The 20,464-nt window shown below is 43.6% G+C and overlaps 3 protein-coding genes across 3 annotated transcripts; 2 read left to right on the top strand and 1 right to left on the bottom strand.

The window, feature by feature from the left end:
* Positions 1–4: 4 nt before the first annotated feature.
* mgat2 (alpha-1,6-mannosyl-glycoprotein 2-beta-N-acetylglucosaminyltransferase) lies at positions 5–1,485 on the top strand (the record flags this gene model as incomplete). The annotated part of the gene is made up of 1 exon (XM_035144264.2): positions 5–1,485. A coding segment is annotated over one exon (1,341 nt), but the record flags the coding sequence as incomplete, so codon positions are not given.
* Positions 1,486–6,178: 4,693 nt separating this feature from the next.
* On the bottom strand, positions 6,179–13,437 carry wdr20b (WD repeat domain 20b). Its single transcript, XM_035143337.2, has 4 exons — positions 13,121–13,437; positions 9,834–10,016; positions 8,232–9,680; positions 6,179–7,947 (listed from the first exon to the last, which is right to left on the bottom strand). Exons 1-4 carry the CDS (start codon positions 13,367–13,369, stop codon positions 7,891–7,893), a joined length of 1,938 nt encoding a protein of 645 aa, XP_034999228.1. The 5' UTR covers positions 13,370–13,437; the 3' UTR covers positions 6,179–7,890.
* Positions 13,438–15,810: 2,373 nt separating this feature from the next.
* On the top strand, positions 15,811–20,295 carry hsp90aa1.1 (heat shock protein 90, alpha (cytosolic), class A member 1, tandem duplicate 1). Its single transcript, XM_035143336.2, has 11 exons — positions 15,811–16,009; positions 16,879–17,028; positions 17,119–17,485; positions 17,601–17,734; positions 17,857–18,162; positions 18,262–18,427; positions 18,530–18,720; positions 18,827–18,974; positions 19,085–19,353; positions 19,460–19,793; positions 19,873–20,295. Exons 2-11 carry the CDS (start codon positions 16,879–16,881, stop codon positions 19,980–19,982), a joined length of 2,175 nt encoding a protein of 724 aa, XP_034999227.1. The 5' UTR covers positions 15,811–16,009; the 3' UTR covers positions 19,983–20,295.
* The last annotated feature ends 169 nt before the right edge of the window (positions 20,296–20,464 follow it).

The raw sequence follows: 20,464 nt of genomic DNA on the forward strand, positions 1-20,464 counted from the left end.
TGGAAGGCAGAAAAAGAACGACGCTGCATCAATCCCCAAGGAGGTGGAGCCGGCGAAGAAAGGCAGCAGCGTTAGCAGCAGCAGCAGCAGTAGCAGCATCAAAAACAATATCCAGGTGCAAGTCACGCCCGCAGTGAGCCGGGCACCTGTTCCACCTCCTATTGTACAAGTAAATGACACACTTCCGGAAAAAGTAAAGGAAAAAGTAAAGGATAAAGAGAAGATCCCCAAGCCAGAGGTAGATAACACCACTTTAGTCTACCGTGGCATCGTCTTCCAGCTTAACTTTGACCAGACAATAAGAAATGAGGAGAAGTTTAAGACCTCACGACAGAAAGACAATCTGGTTGTGGTGGTTCAGGTCCACAATCGCCCAGATTACCTTAAGCTATTAGTGGACAGTTTGCGGAAAGTTCGAGGTGTGGAGAGCATACTGCTGATATTCAGCCATGACTTCTGGTCCCCTGAGATAAATAAGGTGGTGGCTTCTGTTGACTTCTGTCAAGTCCTTCAGATTTTCTTCCCCTTCAGCATCCAGCTGTACCCACAGGAGTTCCCAGGACATGACCCCAGGGACTGCCCCAGAGACATTCCCAAAGACGACGCCTTAAACCTGGGATGTATCAACGCAGAGTACCCCGACTCATTCGGTCACTACCGCGAGGCCAAGTTCTCCCAGACCAAGCACCACTGGTGGTGGAAGCTGCACTTTGTATGGGACAGGGTCCGGGTTCTCAAGGACCACAAGGGTCTGGTCTTGCTGATCGAAGAGGACCACTACGTGTCTCCGGACTTTATCCACCTCTTAAAGCTGATGTCCGCTCTCAAGCGGGAGCAGTGCACAGACTGTGACATCCTCACACTTGGAAGCTACAGCCACATTGGCTACTCCAGCAAAGCAAACAAGGTGGAGGTGAAGGCGTGGAAGTCCACTGAGCACAACATGGGGATGGCTCTGACCAGAGAGACATACCAGAAGCTCATCAAGTGCACTGACACGTTCTGCACTTATGATGACTACAACTGGGACTGGTCCTTGCAGCACTTGACCGTGTCCTGCCTGCCCTCTTACTGGAAGGTCATGGTGAGCGAGGCGCCACGGATTTTCCACGCCGGCGACTGCGGCATGCATCACAAGAAGGCTTCGTGCATGCCCCTCAGCCAGAAAACCAAGATAGAAAACATCCTACAGAGCAGCGCGAACCAGCTGTTCCCAAAGAGCCTCCTGATCGCTAAGAGACTGCCAGCCAACGGGGTCGGGGGGGTGGCCCCGCACGTGAAAAACGGTGGCTGGGGAGATATCAGGGACCATGAACTCTGCAAGAGTTACGTTCGATTACAGTGACCTTAATTGCTACTAATTATATATTATTGTCTCTTTTGCATCCTCTATAAAGAAAAAAGCCTTTTAAAAGTAAATCTTTATGGAATATTCTTCATATTGCCTGTTTTATTGGACTGTTCTAAATAAAGACGAATGTTGGATTTTTGGCTTCTTTAACAGAAATTTGACTTTCCAGTGAATTATTTAAGCGATTCTGGGAAAATCCACTTTGGTTTACAACTTGTTATTGACAAATAGATATTAAACAAGGCTTTCAGATTACAATATCAGTTACTTCAAGTTGACAATAATGTAGAACATGGTAAATCAGAAAGAGCAGGCAAGTGCTCATCAGGGCAGTCATAAATTTGGGGGAATCTGTGGACTTAGCATTCCCACTGCGCGTGCATAATTTATTTGAAGTTATTTATATCGCACAAATTTGCTGAGATCAAAAGAGATCCCTGGAGACACCTTGTTCCATTTAAATAATCTCCCACTTAGGTCCCTCTTCAACAGGTTTCTCGATCACAAGAGTCTCATTACTCCTGTGACTGCAGAAATATTTAAACACAGCGGTGATACTTCAATGACAAGGCAAACAGAGGAGTAGTGTTTTCATCATGCCACGTTCCACATAGGGAGCATTATTATTAGTTTTATTTTATCGCACTGTCCGTGGTAATAGGTCTTTGGTGCAGAGGTATTTGTTTCACAGAACCCGGAGAGCTCCCAGGACACTAATACAACTTCATCTTTGCCGTTGTTGCCACTGCAGACACATTTTCATTTTAAGTGTTTGGACCGCAGCTCAGTATCGACGCTTTCCGCCGAGCTCAGTGGCTGCTCTGAAGCTGCATTGATTCCCCCATCCCCCCACCCTGCTCCGCCAACGTTTAACAATCGGTTCTGCACACTGTTCACAATCTGGAGCAACTGCAAAGTTATCGCTGACTGGCCTCTCCGTACAGTACATATTAAATATATCCTCTGGCAGACTCTGCTGCAGGGCCTTTCTTAATGTAAGGCATACAGTATATCCCGAGCACTTAACTGAGAGCTGTTTCCACACAGAGTCTCACACTGACAAAGCCCAACAAAGCTTCCTCTGTGGATCTCTGCAGGGCAAGAAGTCCCGTTTTATTCTCTATCTCGTGAACTTTTAATTCCTAATGCGGTGTGAAGACGCGATGCTGGGACCGCTCAAGCTGAGGTCATGTGACAAGTCAAATTGTGCAGCTGCTCCCATGGCGGAGGCTCAGTAATTGGGCCTGCACCTCGGGGGGATGCGGCCCAGAATAGAATTGAGAATAGGAGGAAGTGGCACGGCGCTCTCGGTTCTTGGTGACTAATGGTTAACTGATGCTGGAGCCCTTGAAACTGTAACGTGCTGTTGCCACTGAAACCACGTTCTACTTAGTTTGTTTGAGGGCAAGAACGAAAAGAACCCCCCCCCCCACAAAGATGTGTGTGAAATGTACTGGGTCAGTTTCTGCACTGTCCATTCATCAGTAAACTTAAAGCTATGGAGCTCATTTGTTAGTGAGACAAGCAGAACATATTGAACACTGACACTGAAGATAAATAAAGGAATAATTTCCGTTTAAGATAAAGAAATATATTCACTATTTTGATTGTACAAATCTGTATAAAAGCACAAGGTATCCTCTGTTATAATATGAACTTAATCATTTACTAGTGATACGCCACAGTTTTAATTATTTCTCTGAATTAATTAATTTACAAAGTGTTGATTCTCCTAACTTTGTTCCAGTAGTTCGGGAATAAGCTACCGGATTTTTCATTAGGGGTAAATTGAACCATGACTTGGCAGCGACTTTGGTAGATTTACACTTTTCAGACCGTGACTGGAGCTACAAACTGGGCTTGATTACATATTTTAAAACACACACACACAGACACACACACAGACATCGGCTGCTCAGTCAATTATTTTCTAACAACCTGGACGTGACGTTAACTTTAAACAGCACACAGGTCTATCGTAACAACAGCGGTTCGTTTAGCAGCTGATGAGAATGACGATTTGTGGGTGGAGACCAAAACTCGAGCTAAAAGTCGAAGGAATACCGGACCTGGTTGCATAATCATGACTCCAGTCACTGGACTTGTTTGCTTAGAAGGTAATAATGTAGTAATACGTGTAATATTCCCCAATTAAATAGCCAATAAAACTGGTGGAGTTGAGGGCCAGTTTGCAGTTGATTTAGCGCCTCCTGTAGGTTCCAGACATCTGTGCACCTTTATACCCTTTACCTATTTTTGGCCCTATCTCAAATTCTTTCAATTTTTTAAAGCACGAGAAGATGAACAAGGAAATTAGACTAAAGTACAAGCTCCTCTGTTTTCCAGTATCATCTAACACAAGTCAATCCATCACTGACGCATGGTTAATTCCATGCATTCATTTTTTCTCCATCCACTATCTTAAACCCTTTTTTTGCAACACATCGACTGCAGCTCATTTCCCAGGCTTTAAGCTGTTACAGCCATCATTCATCATCATAGCAGACTTTTTGCTACGTAAACAGAACCCGGGGTCAATATGTGGAGGCATGCAGACGAGGGAATTGCATCACGCCGAGAAGATGATTAAAGCGGGGCCTCGCACGAGCGATGGGATTCTCTCTCTCTGCGTCTATTGAATTCCTGTCGAGTGGGACCCGTTTCCCCCGAGGATGCCAGATTAATGCAGCCGTTACTGTGTACGCCATGGCAGTTATTCAAACGGCCACTGGGATGAGAGGGGGGGTCGACCGGGCTTGTAAAAATGAATAAATGTGGTCAACAAAATGTAGATTAGAGGAAACAAGACCAGAGCATATATACGGGATTATAATTAGTATGATGGTGCTTTAGAAGACATCTGTCAAAGCACTGATCCAATACCAAGATGGCGCCACAGACGGCCGCCTTGGTGCACACTTTGTCTCGTTTTCCTGTTCGCCTCCGGGACTCTGAGGCGAGCTGATTAAATTGTAGCCGACCCCTCCGACCCTGGACATAAACACTGAAGGCCACTTCCCTCTGGCAGGAGGCTGTGAGCCATCAGGACCAAAACCATTTTTTCCCCCAACTGCTGCTGACCTCATCAACAAGGCCCGGGACCCCATCCCTCCCCAGCATTAATATCCCCACCCAGAACTTCCCTTGGCCAAAGACGTCCATACTGTACATACTTCAATTTGTAAACATCTATCATTCATATTGCACAATCCTTTTTCTATATACTATATTTTTATACTGTTTCCTTTTTTATCCTCCAAATTCCTTGTGTGCTTGGCAATGAAGCCCGATTCTGACTCTGATCCTGATTGATGGCTGCTCGACACTGAGGCTCACGGCCCAGGGGAGAGCAGAGAGTCAGTCGGAGCCTGTCGAGTGGTGAGTGACACCCTGTCAGGATGAGCAGGGCCTCTCTCTCTCTCTCTCTCTCCGGCCTGCTGATCACACCTCCCACCCTCACGCTGAGGCCACAGGCTGCTAATGGCCATGAGTGCTAGTGTTTCTTCCAAAAGTGACTCATAAATTATGGAGGAGCAGTTTTACTCCCGCTTGGAGCATAAAGTATATATAAGGAGCAGGATGAAGTGGTGGGAATACATTTATAAAGGGGTAGGTGGGGGGGGGTAGGATGTCCATATAGACATATGCATGTTTTCCCTGTTTGATCCAGTGAAAGCTGATCAAATGTAAGTTAAGTGCTTGCATTTGTCCAAGCAATGCTGCCCCCAACTGGCCAACTGGAGCACTAACATGCGGGGATGCTGCAAGTCAGTCAGTTTTGGGTGCTGAGAGAAAGTTGATGTTATGACATCATGATAAATGCAGGGCTGCAACAAAATCCACTTTTATGTATTATTTGAACAGCCAACAACATCTTTTAGCAGACTTCACACAACAATAGACAGTAAACGTGGCTTTAAGGCTATTAAAGAAATATCTAATCAATTATTACCACCGTTCAAATCTTTTCACATCACGGCGTGAACGTTAGGTTATATAAATATAATTTAATATGGAAGGGGCATAAAACAATCAGGATCAATTCTTACTTAATTTAGTATCGAGTTAATAATAGATTTGAGATTTTAACACTAATGAATATCACTTCCATTACTTGTTATTGGCCTTGGCTTCATATTAAGTAAACCCAGGAATATTTGCAATAGTTTAACATCTCAGAGTGTATGTTGTATTCAGCTGTACATAGAATGTAGTCACCTTTAATAGCTCGTCACTGGTAAACCACCACAAGAGTTCCCACGATTTCCCCCCTTAACCTTTGCACAAACTACACCTGTGTCTTTTGTTTAATCAAATTCAGTGACTAGGTTTACATGGACACCGACAATAGTCTGAATAAGACACTGCCATGTAAAACAGCACCATCTGATTGTCTTGATAAGGTCATACTCGGCACAGGCAATAATCAAATTAAGACATGTGGAGTCTTTCAATCTTAGTTGCATTATGTAGACATGTAGCCTTAATGTCTTTAGCTCAGTAGAAGAGCTTAATGTAATTTTCACTGCATTTTGCAACAATGACGTATATTGACTTCATAATCGTTCTACGCTCAAAACTATCAGCAACTCATGTAAACATAATTGAAATGTGTTATTCAGAAAATGGTCAATAGTGGGAATATTGGTGTCTATTTAACGTAGTAGGAATAATCTTGTGTGTTGAACCTGACCTCTGCTCTTAATTGAAGGGAAACATGGGGGTGTATTCACAGTGAAGTAGCACAATCACAGTGTTACACACAAACATGGGTTTCATGTGGTGATTACTGTATCAACACTCTGAAATAATAAACACAATCAGAGCTTTTAAGTCTGTCAAAGCTGTTTTAATAGGCGTCACATGGAGGAAAAGGCTCCTACTAGTTTTAAAATCCTCACTCTTCCTTTTGCGGGTGCTTGAAACAAACCACCCCCCCACACACTCCAAGCACTCATCTACCATCCGGTGCTGACATCAGTCAGTTGCTGTTCAACACAGTGTCAAAAAGAGTTTTGTTCACAAGTTCAGCATCAGTTCAGTTAATTATTACTCACAACGACAGGAGTCACAGAGTTCAGCCCTGTCTGCAGAACATGGTTGTCAGTCTTATTCGTTAGTTCAAGTGAATTCACACGCACGTCGATGGATGGGACTAGTGCTAACGGGCGAGCGTTAGTTTTCCTGTGGTTTACCTGAGCTCAGAGTGATGGCTGAATTAGACCGCTGCGTCTGCGCCTACCTGCCTACGTCGTAAAAGGAATCTGCAGCGACAGGCTAGCTAGCATTCAGCACTACCTGTTAGATAAGATTTCATAGATCTCTTATACCAAACGTTTCATTAATAAAAAATACACCTGAATTCTCTTTATGTACAACAGAAAAGAAACATTTTCACCTGCATATTCAAGATTCTTTAATATTAGGTATAGATTTTTCTGTATTAGAAATATCACTATTTTCTGAAATGAGGATCTTTCAACTAATGTCATGATGGTTTCACCCAAAAATCATTGAAGTACAATATTTACATATAATACAGGGCCCATTTAATCTGAAACAATATTAAAATAAATGTTCAATAGATACAAATGTTTTTTTTAAATTCTATTTATATTTCAACCTTGTCAGGGGAGTCCTTACACACTCCAAAAATGTAAAGCCATTCTCCTCTAACTATTAAGTGCAAACAATTTTTTTTCCATGTAAAAAACTAGGATTGCAGCATCCAGCGTTGAGACAGGAGGCGACAACGCGCCGTTTCCTCAAGTGCTTCCAAAACTGTCCAAAACATTATATCGCTCATCCTCCACTGTCATGATTTCAAAAATGGGGAAAAAAGAAAAAAAATAATCTGTGCAAAATACACTTTTAAGTGTGATACCTCTGACTGAAATATTTCTAAAGGAAGTGAAAACAAAAGTTTCAGTCTCTCTTGAGCAGGTGTTGAAAGGAATGTGGCTGCGCGAGGGATCACCCAGGAGGTTAGAGAATGAAAGAGACTTGGCGTTGAGGATATGCTGCTGCTCTAAAAACAACCCCTCCTCATGTTCCCTTTATCTGTGAATGCATGTGAAGAAACAGGTACGACCAAATTAAACCCATGCCAAAGGTAACGTTGAGGCGTTACCATGATGCTTGCGCCGTCTTTAGTCTTTTCAGCTCGGGTACGAGAGTTTGTTATTTTCGGATTAGATGTGACTTGATATGACCGTGGATGTAACAGTGAGCCAGTGAGCCCCTTTCATGAACCTCCTGGATGATTTAGAGCTCGCCCTCCTACTTCCAATAACACCCTTTTCGCCCCCCCGACACAAAAGGAGGTGAAGTTTCTAACCCTGGCTCGGTCAACGTCGGTTTATCTGATCACAAGCAGGAACACAAAAGAGGGCATCTGGGTGGTTTAAGGATGAGAATGAGGGTGACACTGGAGGTCATGTGGTGTGTGACAGTGTGTGAAGAAGCGCTGCAGGGGCCGTGGCCTTGGTCATCCCCGTCTCTGCTGCATGGAGCTGTCATTAGCAGCACCAGCACTGGGGCTATACTACTGTTCCACTGGGGGAGTTGGCTGGGTTGTTTTGAGATGATTGCAATCCCTGTGGAGAGACAGATAACACACAATGATAACAAACAACAGCGTAATGTGAATGTGTTATACAAGCGGCAGAATTGTGAGGCCATGAGGTTTACTGTCGGAAGAGGATGTGCGCGTACTGCGATCTCAACAAAGCTGAGGGTTTTTAGTGTAAATCTGAAATAACCGAGACCGAAACACAGTGGCATTAACAGCGTCTGCCTGCTGCGAGAAAATTCCTGTACTAGAAGCAATGTGAGTTGAGAGGTGTCACATGACAGTATCCTCGAGAGGCCTGTCACTCACCACTTTCCCCGGCCTAGCCCATGTGCAAACGAAACCCTCCTGACAGGCTGTTACCAGACAGTCCTCAAGGAAGATTAACACAGTGAGTCTCTCGTGAGCGATCTTCTTGCACACCAGCGGCTCGAGCAGTGGCACCTCATCCATGCGCGGGCACAGCGTCGTGCCCAGAGTCTTAGCCGCGTCGGCTTTTGCCGTCCGCGTCGAGCTGAGCTGGTTGAGCTTGTCGCTGCTCTTGCTGCTGATGTGACCCATGCTGTGGTTTCGTTTGTGGTCCTTCTCGTGGCGCTCCTTGCGCGAATCGTGCAGCGACAGTGTTGCGAACTTGCTGACTCCGGTGGCGATAAAAGCACTGTCGATGATGCTGTTGCCCTTGGTGGATGTGGTGGTGGTGCTGCTGTTGCTGCTGCCTGTGTGACTGTTTGGGGTGCTGCCCCCTGCCGGGTTGGAGGAGTGTGGCAAGCTATTGGACCGAGGCAGGGTGCTGGGGAGGGAGTTTGGTGTGTTACCACTGGAGCTGCTATTGCTCACATTGTCTTTACCATTGGTGCCACTGGGATTAGTGGTGGTAGTGGTGGTGGTTGTGGTGGTGGTGGTGGTGGGGGTTGATACAGTAGTAGTAGTAGTAGTAGTTTGTCCAGTGGCTGGAGGGCTTGAGGCACTCATAACATTAGTGTGAGTCCTTGTGCGAGATAAAGGAAGGTGAGGGAAGAGAATGTCCTCCGTAAGGTCCCACAGACACAGCTGAGTATCCTGCCCCACTGAGCCAAACCTGTAGGTCACACTAACAGGCCTACTGTCTGTAGAGTTTCTCTTAGAAAGCCGAGAGTGAGCGCTGTTCGCTCTGTCCCTGCCTGCACCAAAGTGAATCTGCTCATGGAACTCCTCGTCACTACCGCTGAACTCAGCGGGGGGGTCACCGTCTTCCACGCTGGTGGTACAGTGGTCAAATGCCACCACACTCACCCACGACTTGTGACCATGCCCCCGTGCGATCACTCTGCAGTCCGAAAACGACCACACCGTCACCAGGTCATCCTCCCCTCCCGCCACAATGTATCGTCCATCGGGGCTCCAGCACACACACAGTAAGCCACCGAAGTAGCTCTTCATTGTCCCGTGGAGCTCTGCGGCGTCAAAGCCAAACACCCGCAGGAAGCCATCCTGGCTCGCACAAGCCAGAAACTTGCCATCCGGGGAGAAGGCGAACTCATTGAGCGCACCTTCACCCACTGTCCAGCGGAGTAACGGGTTACGAGCCGACTTGCTCTTGCAGGTATGCACAGCATAGTTTTCACCCTGCTTGAGGAGCTGGTAGTGAGGCGCCGTCGTGCCACAGGTGTTCTCCACGTTGTACAAGTACATGCTGCCGCTGGAGTGAGCCACCAGGAACAGACTCTCTGAACCAGGAACCCATCGTACACATGTTACTCTCGACTTGTCTATAAGTCTCTGGGGGAAGAGGGAGAAACGAAGACAGAAAGAACAAAGACAAAAAGGTCAGCCAGTTATTCCATCACTGAAATAATAGTAGTTTGATTGGACTAATCAAAACATAAAGGTAACGTTGGAATATGTTCTTTAATAACGCTGACTAAAACCCACCTCTTCATTGAAGAGTTTGCTGGTTTCCTTCTTTATTGGGTCTATGAGCTGCACCTGACCAGCTGAGAAGCCCACCAGCAGGGAGACGCTCTCTGCTGTAGCTGTGAGTGGGTTGAAATCATGACACGTGGGCTGCGTTCCTTTATATATCCTCTTGTCAATGGGCTTACTAAGGTCAGCAGCCTAGAATGATAACAAATGCAAACAGATGAGTACATTTTAAAATAATCATTTTTTGATTTGCTGCAGTAGCTGTTAGATACTGCTGAGAATAGACAAAAACCACGAAAGCTCGACAAAGATACACCACAGGTTATGTAGATTGAAACTAATCCTGGTCGCGATTTACTCAACAAGTGACTGAGGTTACATCTAGTTGATGTGGGGCCGGGCGTTATGAACAAAAAAGTAATCAGTCGATATCGATTGCAATATGAATCAAATCAGCGCCCCTGCACTGAGGCGTATTAACCTCTGCGCAGGTCAACAAGTGACTCTGATCCTCTGATGTTTTCTAATCACTCACACTTAGAACTGATCTTTATAAAAACCTGCTGAATTCATATTTATGTTCCTGTATAAACGTGGCATCGCTTCTTCTACAACAATGAAGTTAAAACACCTTGTGTCATAATCTGCAGGAGGAACTTCAATTCTGTCTGCAGGAGTGTGTGTGTGTATATTGTGTATACATGTGTGTGTGTGTGTGTGTCTGCTCATCTCTGTCCCTCTTCACACACAAACTGATAATCACATTTATTTAGTTATTAATCAATGGTGACGGATCATGACTCTGGAACGTTGTGGTCACTTTTACCCTGATGTCCTGACTGTGCGCGTCACGTTATGTCTCATGTTGTGTAGCAGGTTAAAACATGTGTCATAAACTCTCATATACTCAAGCAAAGCGAAAATCAAAAGCGAAACAAACACAAAGTAAGCGTCAGTCCTGTACGTGTCCTAATAACTTCTGATCAGTGCTGGTGTTTATTGTTAAAGTGTAAAGTGAGTTCAGGTCAGAGGGGGCGTGAGGAGGAAGCAGACTCCGACAGGAGACACAGACACAGGACGACCAGACCATTTAATGAGCGTCTGTCCTGATCCTGAAGCAGCACTGGTTATAATTATTCAGCAGTGGAAACCCGCTAAAACAGTGAACGTAGCGGAAAACATGAATCAATTATGTTGAGTAACTGCATCGATGCAGAGTCGTCCACCTCTATGCGGGAGCCAAACATTAGCACGTGTGCTGCTGCTTCTCCATCGCTCTGTGCTGTGTGCGTCAACCTAACTTGAAGTGGCTGTGACTCTATTCCAGCCACATGATTGGGTCGGCGAGGTGCTATTCTCATTATCATTGGCTGTTTGTGTTGTCTGTCAAAACATGGATGGAATGAGTTCTATCCACGTTATATCGACCATGTCTTATATTTCTATCGAGGAAAAGTTATATCACGATAATTATCTTATCGTTTTATCGCCCAGCCCTAAGTTGATGTAAATCAAACATGACACTGTGAAGCTTTAAGAAATTAAAATGTGGTGTTTTAAGTTTGCCAAAGGAATACAGCAGGATATTATCCTTTAAGCATGTGCCACCAAAAACAATATTTGAACAGTACTGCTAACCTGGAATATATGCAATGCATCTTTGATTCTTGCTTTTTATTGCTGCAACTCTCTTGTGGTCTACTTTTGGAACATTAAAGAAAAGCTTGTAAGTGTTTTCAGAGCGAGACAGCTCTAAATAAAATAAGGAACTGGAGGGATTTCAAACAGGCGTGCAAGAAATATGTTAATCCTGCTTAACAGCTATTAAAGCTTTTTTTGTTAAAAAAAAATAATTCAGGAACAGCTAACTCATCAAATCACCTTAAGTGTAATTCAAGAACGATATTTTTACTTTGAAATATCTCAAGGAAGCTGCACAGCACAGATAAATGTATGGAAATCTCAAATGAGGGGGAAAGTTATTTGAAAACTATTTTGTCCCATATTTCACTACACTTTCATTCCCCTCAGTTAGTAATTGAGTGATTATTTCAGCATGTCCACAGTTCAACCCCCTGGCAGAAGTGAATTTGTAAACTATTAAGCTGCCATTTCATTTTAACTCACTTTCTTTTTGGAATGTTTGGGATTCAAACCAGTGATTCTAGGGGGCAGCCCCAAGCTCCTCTTACCCACATATCAAAGTGTGTTTGAGTATGACATTGAACACTAAATTGATCCTAGCGTTGCGTGTGTGAAAGGGTGAATAATAAGAATAAGAATAATAAAAATAATTGTAAATTGTTTTGTCCATGCAATTAATACTGCCTACGTAAAACTACTTGTGTTTGAAAGGTGTCAATTTTAACGCAGTTCAGGGTATATACCATATTTTATATACAGATACAATAACTGTTTTGTCAACTTATATTGTCCTATAAGATATTAACATAGATAAACTGGTACAACAACATTTAAATCCCACCTTGTTACTTATCAGCATTCAAAACTACACTGGACTAACTTGTACAATGCTTTTAAAAGCAGATGTTTACTGTATTTTTACTGTATCAAATGATTTCTAACAACTGTCTGGGCCTGGTTTGACACCACCTCTACAAAAGGAGGAATGTCAAATCATTGCCAGTTGATCTGATCGTTTCTACAATTGGATAAGATCGTATCTCACAGGATTTCAGGCTTCGGGGATTGACCACAACATCATCACCGCTGTCAATGCGCTGCCACTGCAATGGCATCACCGCTGTGTCCAAGCCACAAAGTGGATCACACTGCATTACATTCAAACCCTGACAGTACACTGCACTCATTGTTACATCACAACTGTCTTCCAGTGTGAACTCTCGGTCCTGCGGGGGGGACACTGAAGCTGCCACCGCTGCTGAGCACTGTTGACAACTTGTGCAGATGTGGACCGTGTAAAGAAGGAGGGTAAACAAACGCATCATGTACGACATGACACGACGAACATTTTTCCACACGTCTCTCGGGTCACTCGTGTCACAGATTGTCACACGCCGACAACTCCAAACAACCGGAGGGACCGCGAAGTGCACACGAGTCCCACCGAGGCAAAGACAACAACTGTGGCGATGTTAGCTAACGAAGCTAATTAGCTCCTAACTTAGCTAGGTCTGCTACATGGCCTTGTCTGCGCACTTCAATGACAGGAGCTCGGGGGGTTGACAGCGGCGGGGCGGCGCGTTTGGAGACCCCGAACGGGCCGGCGGCTCCCGGGCAGCGCGGGCTCCGTGGCCCCGGTGGAGGGTGTTTACCTTTCTCACGCCTTTGTAGATATAAAAGTAGAGTTCCCGGCCCACATTGAAACAGATCCTGTCGCCGTTGCCGGACTGGTCGTTCACGTTGACGAAGGAGACCTTGACGGGGTTGGAGCCCTGCGAGTTGAAAGGCACCCGGTTCGGGCGACTGTACTCGGAGTGAGTGAGGAGTTTGTAGACGCCTTCCCGAGTGGTGAACTGAGTTTTAATTTCGTTCATCTCCTTCCCTCCTCCCTCCGCCGCCATCTTGGAAACTTGCGTTCATCCTTGTCCGATCCCCGGATGTTAGCGACTGCGCATGTGCAAGAGCGCCGGAGCCCAGCAGCCATGCGTACAGAGAAATAAAGAGTCAGAGTCCAAACTAGAAATATAAACATACTTACCCTTCATACACGATCATAATACAAATGAATACACCTAAAGTAGAAAAATTGGCAGTAAAAATACACATATTTGTTTCTGTTTATTAATAAAAAGAAAAGAAAATAATCTTTAATAATGATGGAATGACATGCAGAATGTCTACGGAATATAACCAACCATTGTTTTTTGTACATGTTTAACATTGGTGAAATAATAATGATAATAATAATAATAACTTTAGTTGTTTAGCTCTTATCTCTAAGTGGTGCAGGGCGGTCATCCTCTAACCAAAAGGTCGGTAGTTCGATCCCAGTCTTCCTCATCTGCATGCCGAAGTGTCCTTGGGCAAGATACTGAACCCCAAATTGCCCCTCGTAGAAAAAAAGAGGTGAATGGCAAAAAAAAAATAATGTAAAAGTGCTTTCAGTGGTCAAGACTAGACAAAGTGCGATATAAATACATTTCACAATTTTAAACAAGGTTATAAAGTGCTTCAGAAAATACCTGGCAATAAAAACAAATGAAAAAAACTAAAGGCTAGCAAATATTATGGATATATTCAATTTAATTCACAACATATTATGTTCAAGACCTTAAATATTAAAGAAAAACAAGAATTATATGCGATTTATATTTTTCTTTAAGCACACAACTCCCCCTAAATTAAAATGAATACATTTTAGATGACTATTATTTTTATTTTTATTATAATAGAATAGTAGGCTATTATTTATGTAGCTATAGTCTATAGTTAAGTCTCCTAAAGACCAAAGCTAGTTAAATAATAGCTAAATAAAATAATTAACAGGGGACATAATGTTCTAATTTTAATTGAACCCTAGAGGCCTTTGCTGTAATCAGATTACTCAAGAGTTGCCCCGGGATACAACCTATAAATGCACCATCCATCCTAAAATCCAGAAATATCCATTTGTTTATGCACACACAGCTCACACATGCACAGTCCCCATTTTAATCTAGCAAACTATGTAAACTATGGGGAATGTGGCTCTCTGTGTCAGAGAATATCACCTTGCAGTGATTGCGACAGTTCTCCATGTTTCTCACTAACACGGACAGTCAAGCTTCTAGCAGCGTTTCCTGTCGAACTGGAAACATTTGGATTACGTAACTGTTGTAGCAAGTGTCACACACTGCCATCCTCTGGTCAGATGAAGTCACCGACACCCACAGTGGACCAGAGAGTTCTAGTCTTGTGTCTTACAGAAGACTGAGTTTACTGTGTGGTGAGTTCCTTTAGGTACATGGCAAGTTTCATCAACATTAGTTTTCAAAAATTCATAAAATTTAGAGACATGTCATTTTCATGCCCTGTATGATAGAATTCCCCAGGTCCCCTTTTATAGCCGTAACCACACACAAGTGCAAAAAAAGCTCACAGTCATGTTTATTTTAACTAAGAAATATCCGCAGGAGATCCATCCTGTATTTCGTAATACTGGTACAGGGTTCATGCCCTCATGTTGTCCCCAGATCCCATCACTGTAAAACCATGTGACATACATGTGTAGCTTTATTGTAATGGTCACTACATTTTAGAATAGATCTTTACATTATTTTAATTATTACATGGTATCTGGCAAATCCCCACAGACTAGGGCCTATTTCTCTGAACTTTTTAAATATATTATCTCACGTTGTTAGTTGTCATTGGACGACTGCAAACTGAACATCAGATAAACTAAGCATACATTTAAAGAGATAACATGCTTTTGTTACCATGGCCCATTTACTGTTTAACATGTTATGATGGCTATGTTTGTTTTGTGTAATCTCGAGTCACTGATGCAGGCCATGAGATTATCAGAACCACTAGGTCAAATAAGTTGTTGTCAAACCGGGATAATAAAGTTTCTTACTCTTCTCCTCTATGCACAGAGGACCATGAGAGTTAGTTTCATTCTATGTGAATCTCAGCCTCTCTACAATTTGCGGCACATTAGCTGTTCTCTGCCCTAAAACACGTGAAAACAATTTTCACCCCAATCTTGCACACCAAAAAAAGACCCAAGCGTGCCTAATGGTCTTTATATGTGTGTGTCCTGTGGGGCCAAACGACAGCAGCTGATAGCAAAGGCAATGCACAGCTGTGACGCTTACGAGCGGGGGTGCAGGGCCTACCAGCCAGACAAGCTATCAGGGAAGCTCTCATTGTGATTGACAGGCACTCCTTGTGACTCTGCGGCCCTATAAGGACACATAAACTTTAGGACTCTGCTGTCTCACTCACCAACCAACCCCCACCCCCTTCCAGGCCTTTCCCTGAAACCCCCCCTTACTGTCGCAAATGTATCTTCTAGAAGCTTCTGAATGGGAGCTTCGCGAAACCACCCCCAGAAGTATAAAAAGACACCGGCAAGTTGTGTTCTTTTCACACAGTCAAAAGAAACTTACTGCCCACAGGAGCAGCAAAGTGCACATTGGGGCCTTTTCAAGAAGAGAAGACCGGCTCAGTGATACATTTGACGGCCAGAAATCACAGAAGACAAGATCACACTCAAGGTAATTACAATCGACTGCAGATATTTTTTCACATTACACTTATGCTTTAAATGAAAATTGCAAAAATGTAATATGCGGTATATATGGATGTTTAATCGGTGGGAACACAGAGAGGCAGAGAGGCATAAACATTTTCTACTCAATCAGGTTACATAAGAAATACAACAATTAAATGATAAAAAGTGCAAAAACTAATTACATTTAACTTAATTCAGATGTTTAATGCAAGTAATTAATTTGGAAGTGTAGCGTCTTTACCATCAGTGTCTTTGTGAGTCTGTAACGCATAAGGAGCACATGGCAGGAAGGGTGACCCTGAGTGTGAGAGTAATGGCGAATGGGCAGAAGACCAGTTGGCACAAAGAGTAGATGCAGCACATTTCCATCTTAGAACAGTCAAATGAGTATTATTTAAAAACACACACACAATTCGTTTGAATGCAGTCGAACCAAATGGATCACAATCTTTAATCATGAATGGACTGTATGTAAAACCAAACTTAATTTGTCTTTTATACTTTTAACTGCAAGCCAATACTCCTTCCTTTCACACAGAGGTGTAAAATGACACATGTTGCATGTAGCCCTTTGGTGGGGGGGGGTTGGGAAAAGCATTGGAGCTCCACCCATTTTCCCAAATGGCAAGTCCTTGATTGACAGAAGAACCATGTGTTCATCTAGCACCCCACCCCCCTAACGCCATGAGGCTGTCTGCGACATGCGGGGGAAGAGATTTCAAATATCACACTAGGAAATTATTTCCAAGATACTTAGTATATAAATTAAAACTTGATTTCAGAGCAAAGTAGTAGAATGAGATGAGAGGTATATTTAAGATTTTATTTAACTTAACATGTGTGTTCTGTTAGATGCCTGAGAAAGCTGGGCACGTGATGGAGGAGGAAGCCGAGACCTTCGCCTTCCAGGCTGAGATTGCTCAGCTTATGTCCCTTATTATCAACACTTTCTACTCAAACAAAGAGATCTTCCTCAGAGAGCTCATCTCCAACTCCTCAGATGTAAGTATACTCAGCATTTTATCACCACTGTAAAAAATATGTATATGGTTTGAACAGCCAATTTTTAACTCACTTGTCCTTTCTTGTTAGGCCTTGGACAAAATCCGATATGAAAGCTTGACAGACCCCAGCAGACTCGAGTCCTGCAAGGACCTGAAGATCGAAATCCGACCTGACCTGCTCGCTCGCACCCTCACCCTCATAGACACAGGTATTGGCATGACCAAGGCCGACTTGATCAACAACCTGGGCACAATCGCTAAGTCTGGCACCAAGGCCTTCATGGAGGCTCTGCAGGCTGGGGCCGACATCTCCATGATCGGCCAGTTCGGCGTGGGTTTCTACTCCGCCTACCTGGTGGCCGAAAGGGTGACAGTCATCACCAAGCACAATGATGACGAGCAGTACCTTTGGGAGTCTTCAGCTGGAGGCTCATTCACAGTCAAAGTTGATCCTGGTGAGTTTTAGTTCCCTTACTGATATATTTCTACATTGAACAATTTACATGATTAATTTAATTAGGTTAATTTCCTGGCACTGCTGTCATTGATTATATATATTTTTTATTTTAGGAGAGTCCATTGGCAGAGGCACAAGAGTGATCCTTCACCTCAAGGAGGATCAGACAGAGTACTGTGAGGAGAAGCGCGTCAAAGAAGTTGTGAAGAAGCACTCACAGTTCATTGGCTACCCTATTACACTTTATGTAAGTTCTTCTAACGGCCCTAAATGTAATAACTATCAAATTTAAGACCTGATTATACAAATTTTAACAGAGATAGTGACACAAAAAAAATCTAAAACTCCCTTTCTTTTTATGTGCTTAAGGTGGAGAAGACAAGGGAAAAAGAAGTGGACCTTGAGGAGGGAGAGAAGGAAGAAGAAGTCGAGAAAGAGGCCGCTGAGAACAAGGACAAACCAAAGATCGAGGATGTCGGCTCTGACGAGGACGAGGACTCCAAGGACGGCCAGAACAAGAGGAAGAAGAAGGTCAAGGAAAAGTACATTGACGCTCAGGAGCTGAACAAGACCAAGCCTATATGGACCCGAAACCCTGATGACATCACCAATGAAGAGTATGGAGAATTCTACAAGAGTCTCACCAACGACTGGGAGGACCACCTGGCTGTCAAGGTGACCTAAATTTACTCACAATAAAACAGTGCAACCCATGTATTTTATCTATCACATTTCTTCTTAATAAATTCATACCTTTTTATCTTCTCTCCGCAGCATTTCTCAGTGGAGGGTCAGCTCGAGTTCCGCGCCTTGCTCTTTGTGCCCAGAAGAGCTTCATTTGACCTCTTTGAAAACAAGAAAAAGAGGAACAACATCAAGCTTTATGTGCGCAGGGTCTTCATCATGGACAACTGTGAAGAGCTGATTCCAGAGTACCTCAGTAAGTCATGTATTAATACTACATTTGACTGATTTCACGATATGAAAACGAAGCATCCTCTTCACGGTTTTAGGTGGCTAAACAGTTATTATCTTCATTCAGATTTCATTAAGGGTGTGGTGGACTCCGAGGATCTGCCCCTGAACATCTCCAGAGAGACGCTGCAGCAGAGCAAGATCCTGAAGGTCATCCGCAAGAACCTGGTCAAGAAGTGCCTGGACCTTTTCACTGAACTCTCCGAGGACAAGGACAACTACAAAAAATACTACGAGCAGTTCTCCAAGAACATCAAGGTAATTTGATCCATCTTCATTCATTTCTTTTACCTTAACCCTTCAGATGAAATATTTGAAGGTCGTGTTTAGGTTAGGTTAAGTAACACACAGTTTTGTGTTTTAGCTTGGCATCCACGAGGATTCACAGAACAGGAAGAAGCTGTCTGAGATGCTGCGCTACTTCACCTCCACCTCTGGAGATGAGATGGTTTCCCTAAAGGACTACGTTTCTCGCATGAAGGAGAGCCAGAAACACATCTACTACATCACAGGTGAGCTATTCAAATTCAGATTATTTTTTTTGTGCTTTTGCTTTACGTTTCTCACACACGTGGTATTATATTAACATATGGATGCAATGAATTCAAATCACCGTTCACAGGCGAGACCAAAGACCAGGTGGCCAACTCCTCTTTCGTTGAGCGCCTTCGCAAAGCCGGCCTGGAAGTCATCTACATGATCGAGCCCATTGATGAGTACTGTGTCCAGCAGCTGAAGGAGTACGATGGCAAGAACCTGATTTCAGTGACCAAGGAAGGCCTGGAGCTGCCTGAGGATGATGACGAGAAGAAGAAGCAGGAGGAGCTCAAGAATAAGTTTGAGAGCCTCTGCAAGATCATGAAGGACATCCTGGACAAGAAGATTGAAAAGGTAACGGACACGGCAGATTCATTATATCATCTAAGTTCCAGTAAAAAAAATTCTATGGTTAATTTTGTATGATCGTGACAATAATACCAGATTTCATTACTGACAGGTCACAGTCTCCAACCGCCTGGTCTCCTCCCCCTGCTGCATCGTTACCAGCACCTATGGTTGGACGGCCAACATGGAGAGGATCATGAAGTCTCAGGCCCTGAGGGATAACTCCACCATGGGCTACATGACAGCCAAGAAGCACCTTGAGATCAACCCCATGCACCCGATCGTTGAGACCTTGAGGGTGAAGGCCGAGGTTGACAAGAACGACAAGGCTGTTAAGGACCTGGTCATCCTCCTGTTCGAGACCGCCCTGCTATCTTCAGGATTCACACTGGACGACCCACAGACACACGCCAACCGCATCTACAGAATGATCAAGCTTGGTCTTGGTACGTTTTTTCTTTTACTCTTCTTATTGTACAATAATCCGAGTATTTGTGTTTGCTAACGAATGAATTTCCCTCTCAGGCATTGACGACGATGACTCCGCAGTGGAAGACCTCATCCAGCCGGCCGATGAAGACATGCCAGTCTTGGAAGGCGACGAGGACACATCAAGAATGGAGGAAGTTGACTAAAAAAAGACACTCGTGTCTCTTTCCTGCTTTGTTAATTTTTATTTTTGTAAGATATGTTGCGTCTTCAAACTGACATTTCATCCTAACACACCTCGAGGACTATTAACGAGTCAATAGGAGTTAATCAGTGGAATTATGGCGGCCACAGTGTGGTTCAGTCATTTTATCAGCTGCTTACATATGGAACTACTGGCAGCCATTAAGAGTAATATAAAGTCACTGTGGATTTGACTTATGTCTCTTTTTGTTACAGGCACACTTTTTTTTTAATGAAATGCATTCAAATTTGTAATAAAATCTATTTCAGAAATAAGATTTGTGATCTGACTGAGTCTGTTGTGGTGGATGTCGTTGCTTTGTTCGGGTTCCTGCAAACTAATAATACAAATATTATTATTATTATAGATTCAGAAGTAGTGAATCTAATCTCAACTCATCCTGTTGATCTGGAAGTTTCTTAAATTTCCAGTGAACACACACTC

This window comes from Hippoglossus stenolepis, chromosome 20, assembly GCF_022539355.2.
Source record: "Hippoglossus stenolepis isolate QCI-W04-F060 chromosome 20, HSTE1.2, whole genome shotgun sequence".
NCBI classification, from domain to species: Eukaryota; Metazoa; Chordata; class Actinopteri; order Pleuronectiformes; family Pleuronectidae; genus Hippoglossus; species Hippoglossus stenolepis.

Bases quoted from the DNA above. Each gene is read 5' to 3' on its own strand.
- hsp90aa1.1 (XM_035143336.2), top strand. From the start codon at position 16,879: ATGCCTGAGAAAGCTGGGCACGTGATGGAGGAGGAAGCCGAGACCTTC. The intron at 17,486-17,600 runs GTGAGTTTTAGT...TTTTTATTTTAG, and splicing joins CACAGTCAAAGTTGATCCTG to GAGAGTCCATTGGCAGAGGC. The intron at 18,721-18,826 runs GTAATTTGATCC...TTTGTGTTTTAG, and splicing joins AGTTCTCCAAGAACATCAAG to CTTGGCATCCACGAGGATTC.
- wdr20b (XM_035143337.2), bottom strand. From the start codon at position 13,369: ATGGCGGCGGAGGGAGGAGGGAAGGAGATGAACGAAATTAAAACTCAG. The intron at 10,017-13,120 runs GTAAACACCCTC...TTATCATTCTAG, and splicing joins TCTACAAAGGCGTGAGAAAG to GCTGCTGACCTTAGTAAGCC. The intron at 7,948-8,231 runs GTGAGTGACAGG...GTCTCTCCACAG, and splicing joins GGGCTAGGCCGGGGAAAGTG to GGATTGCAATCATCTCAAAA.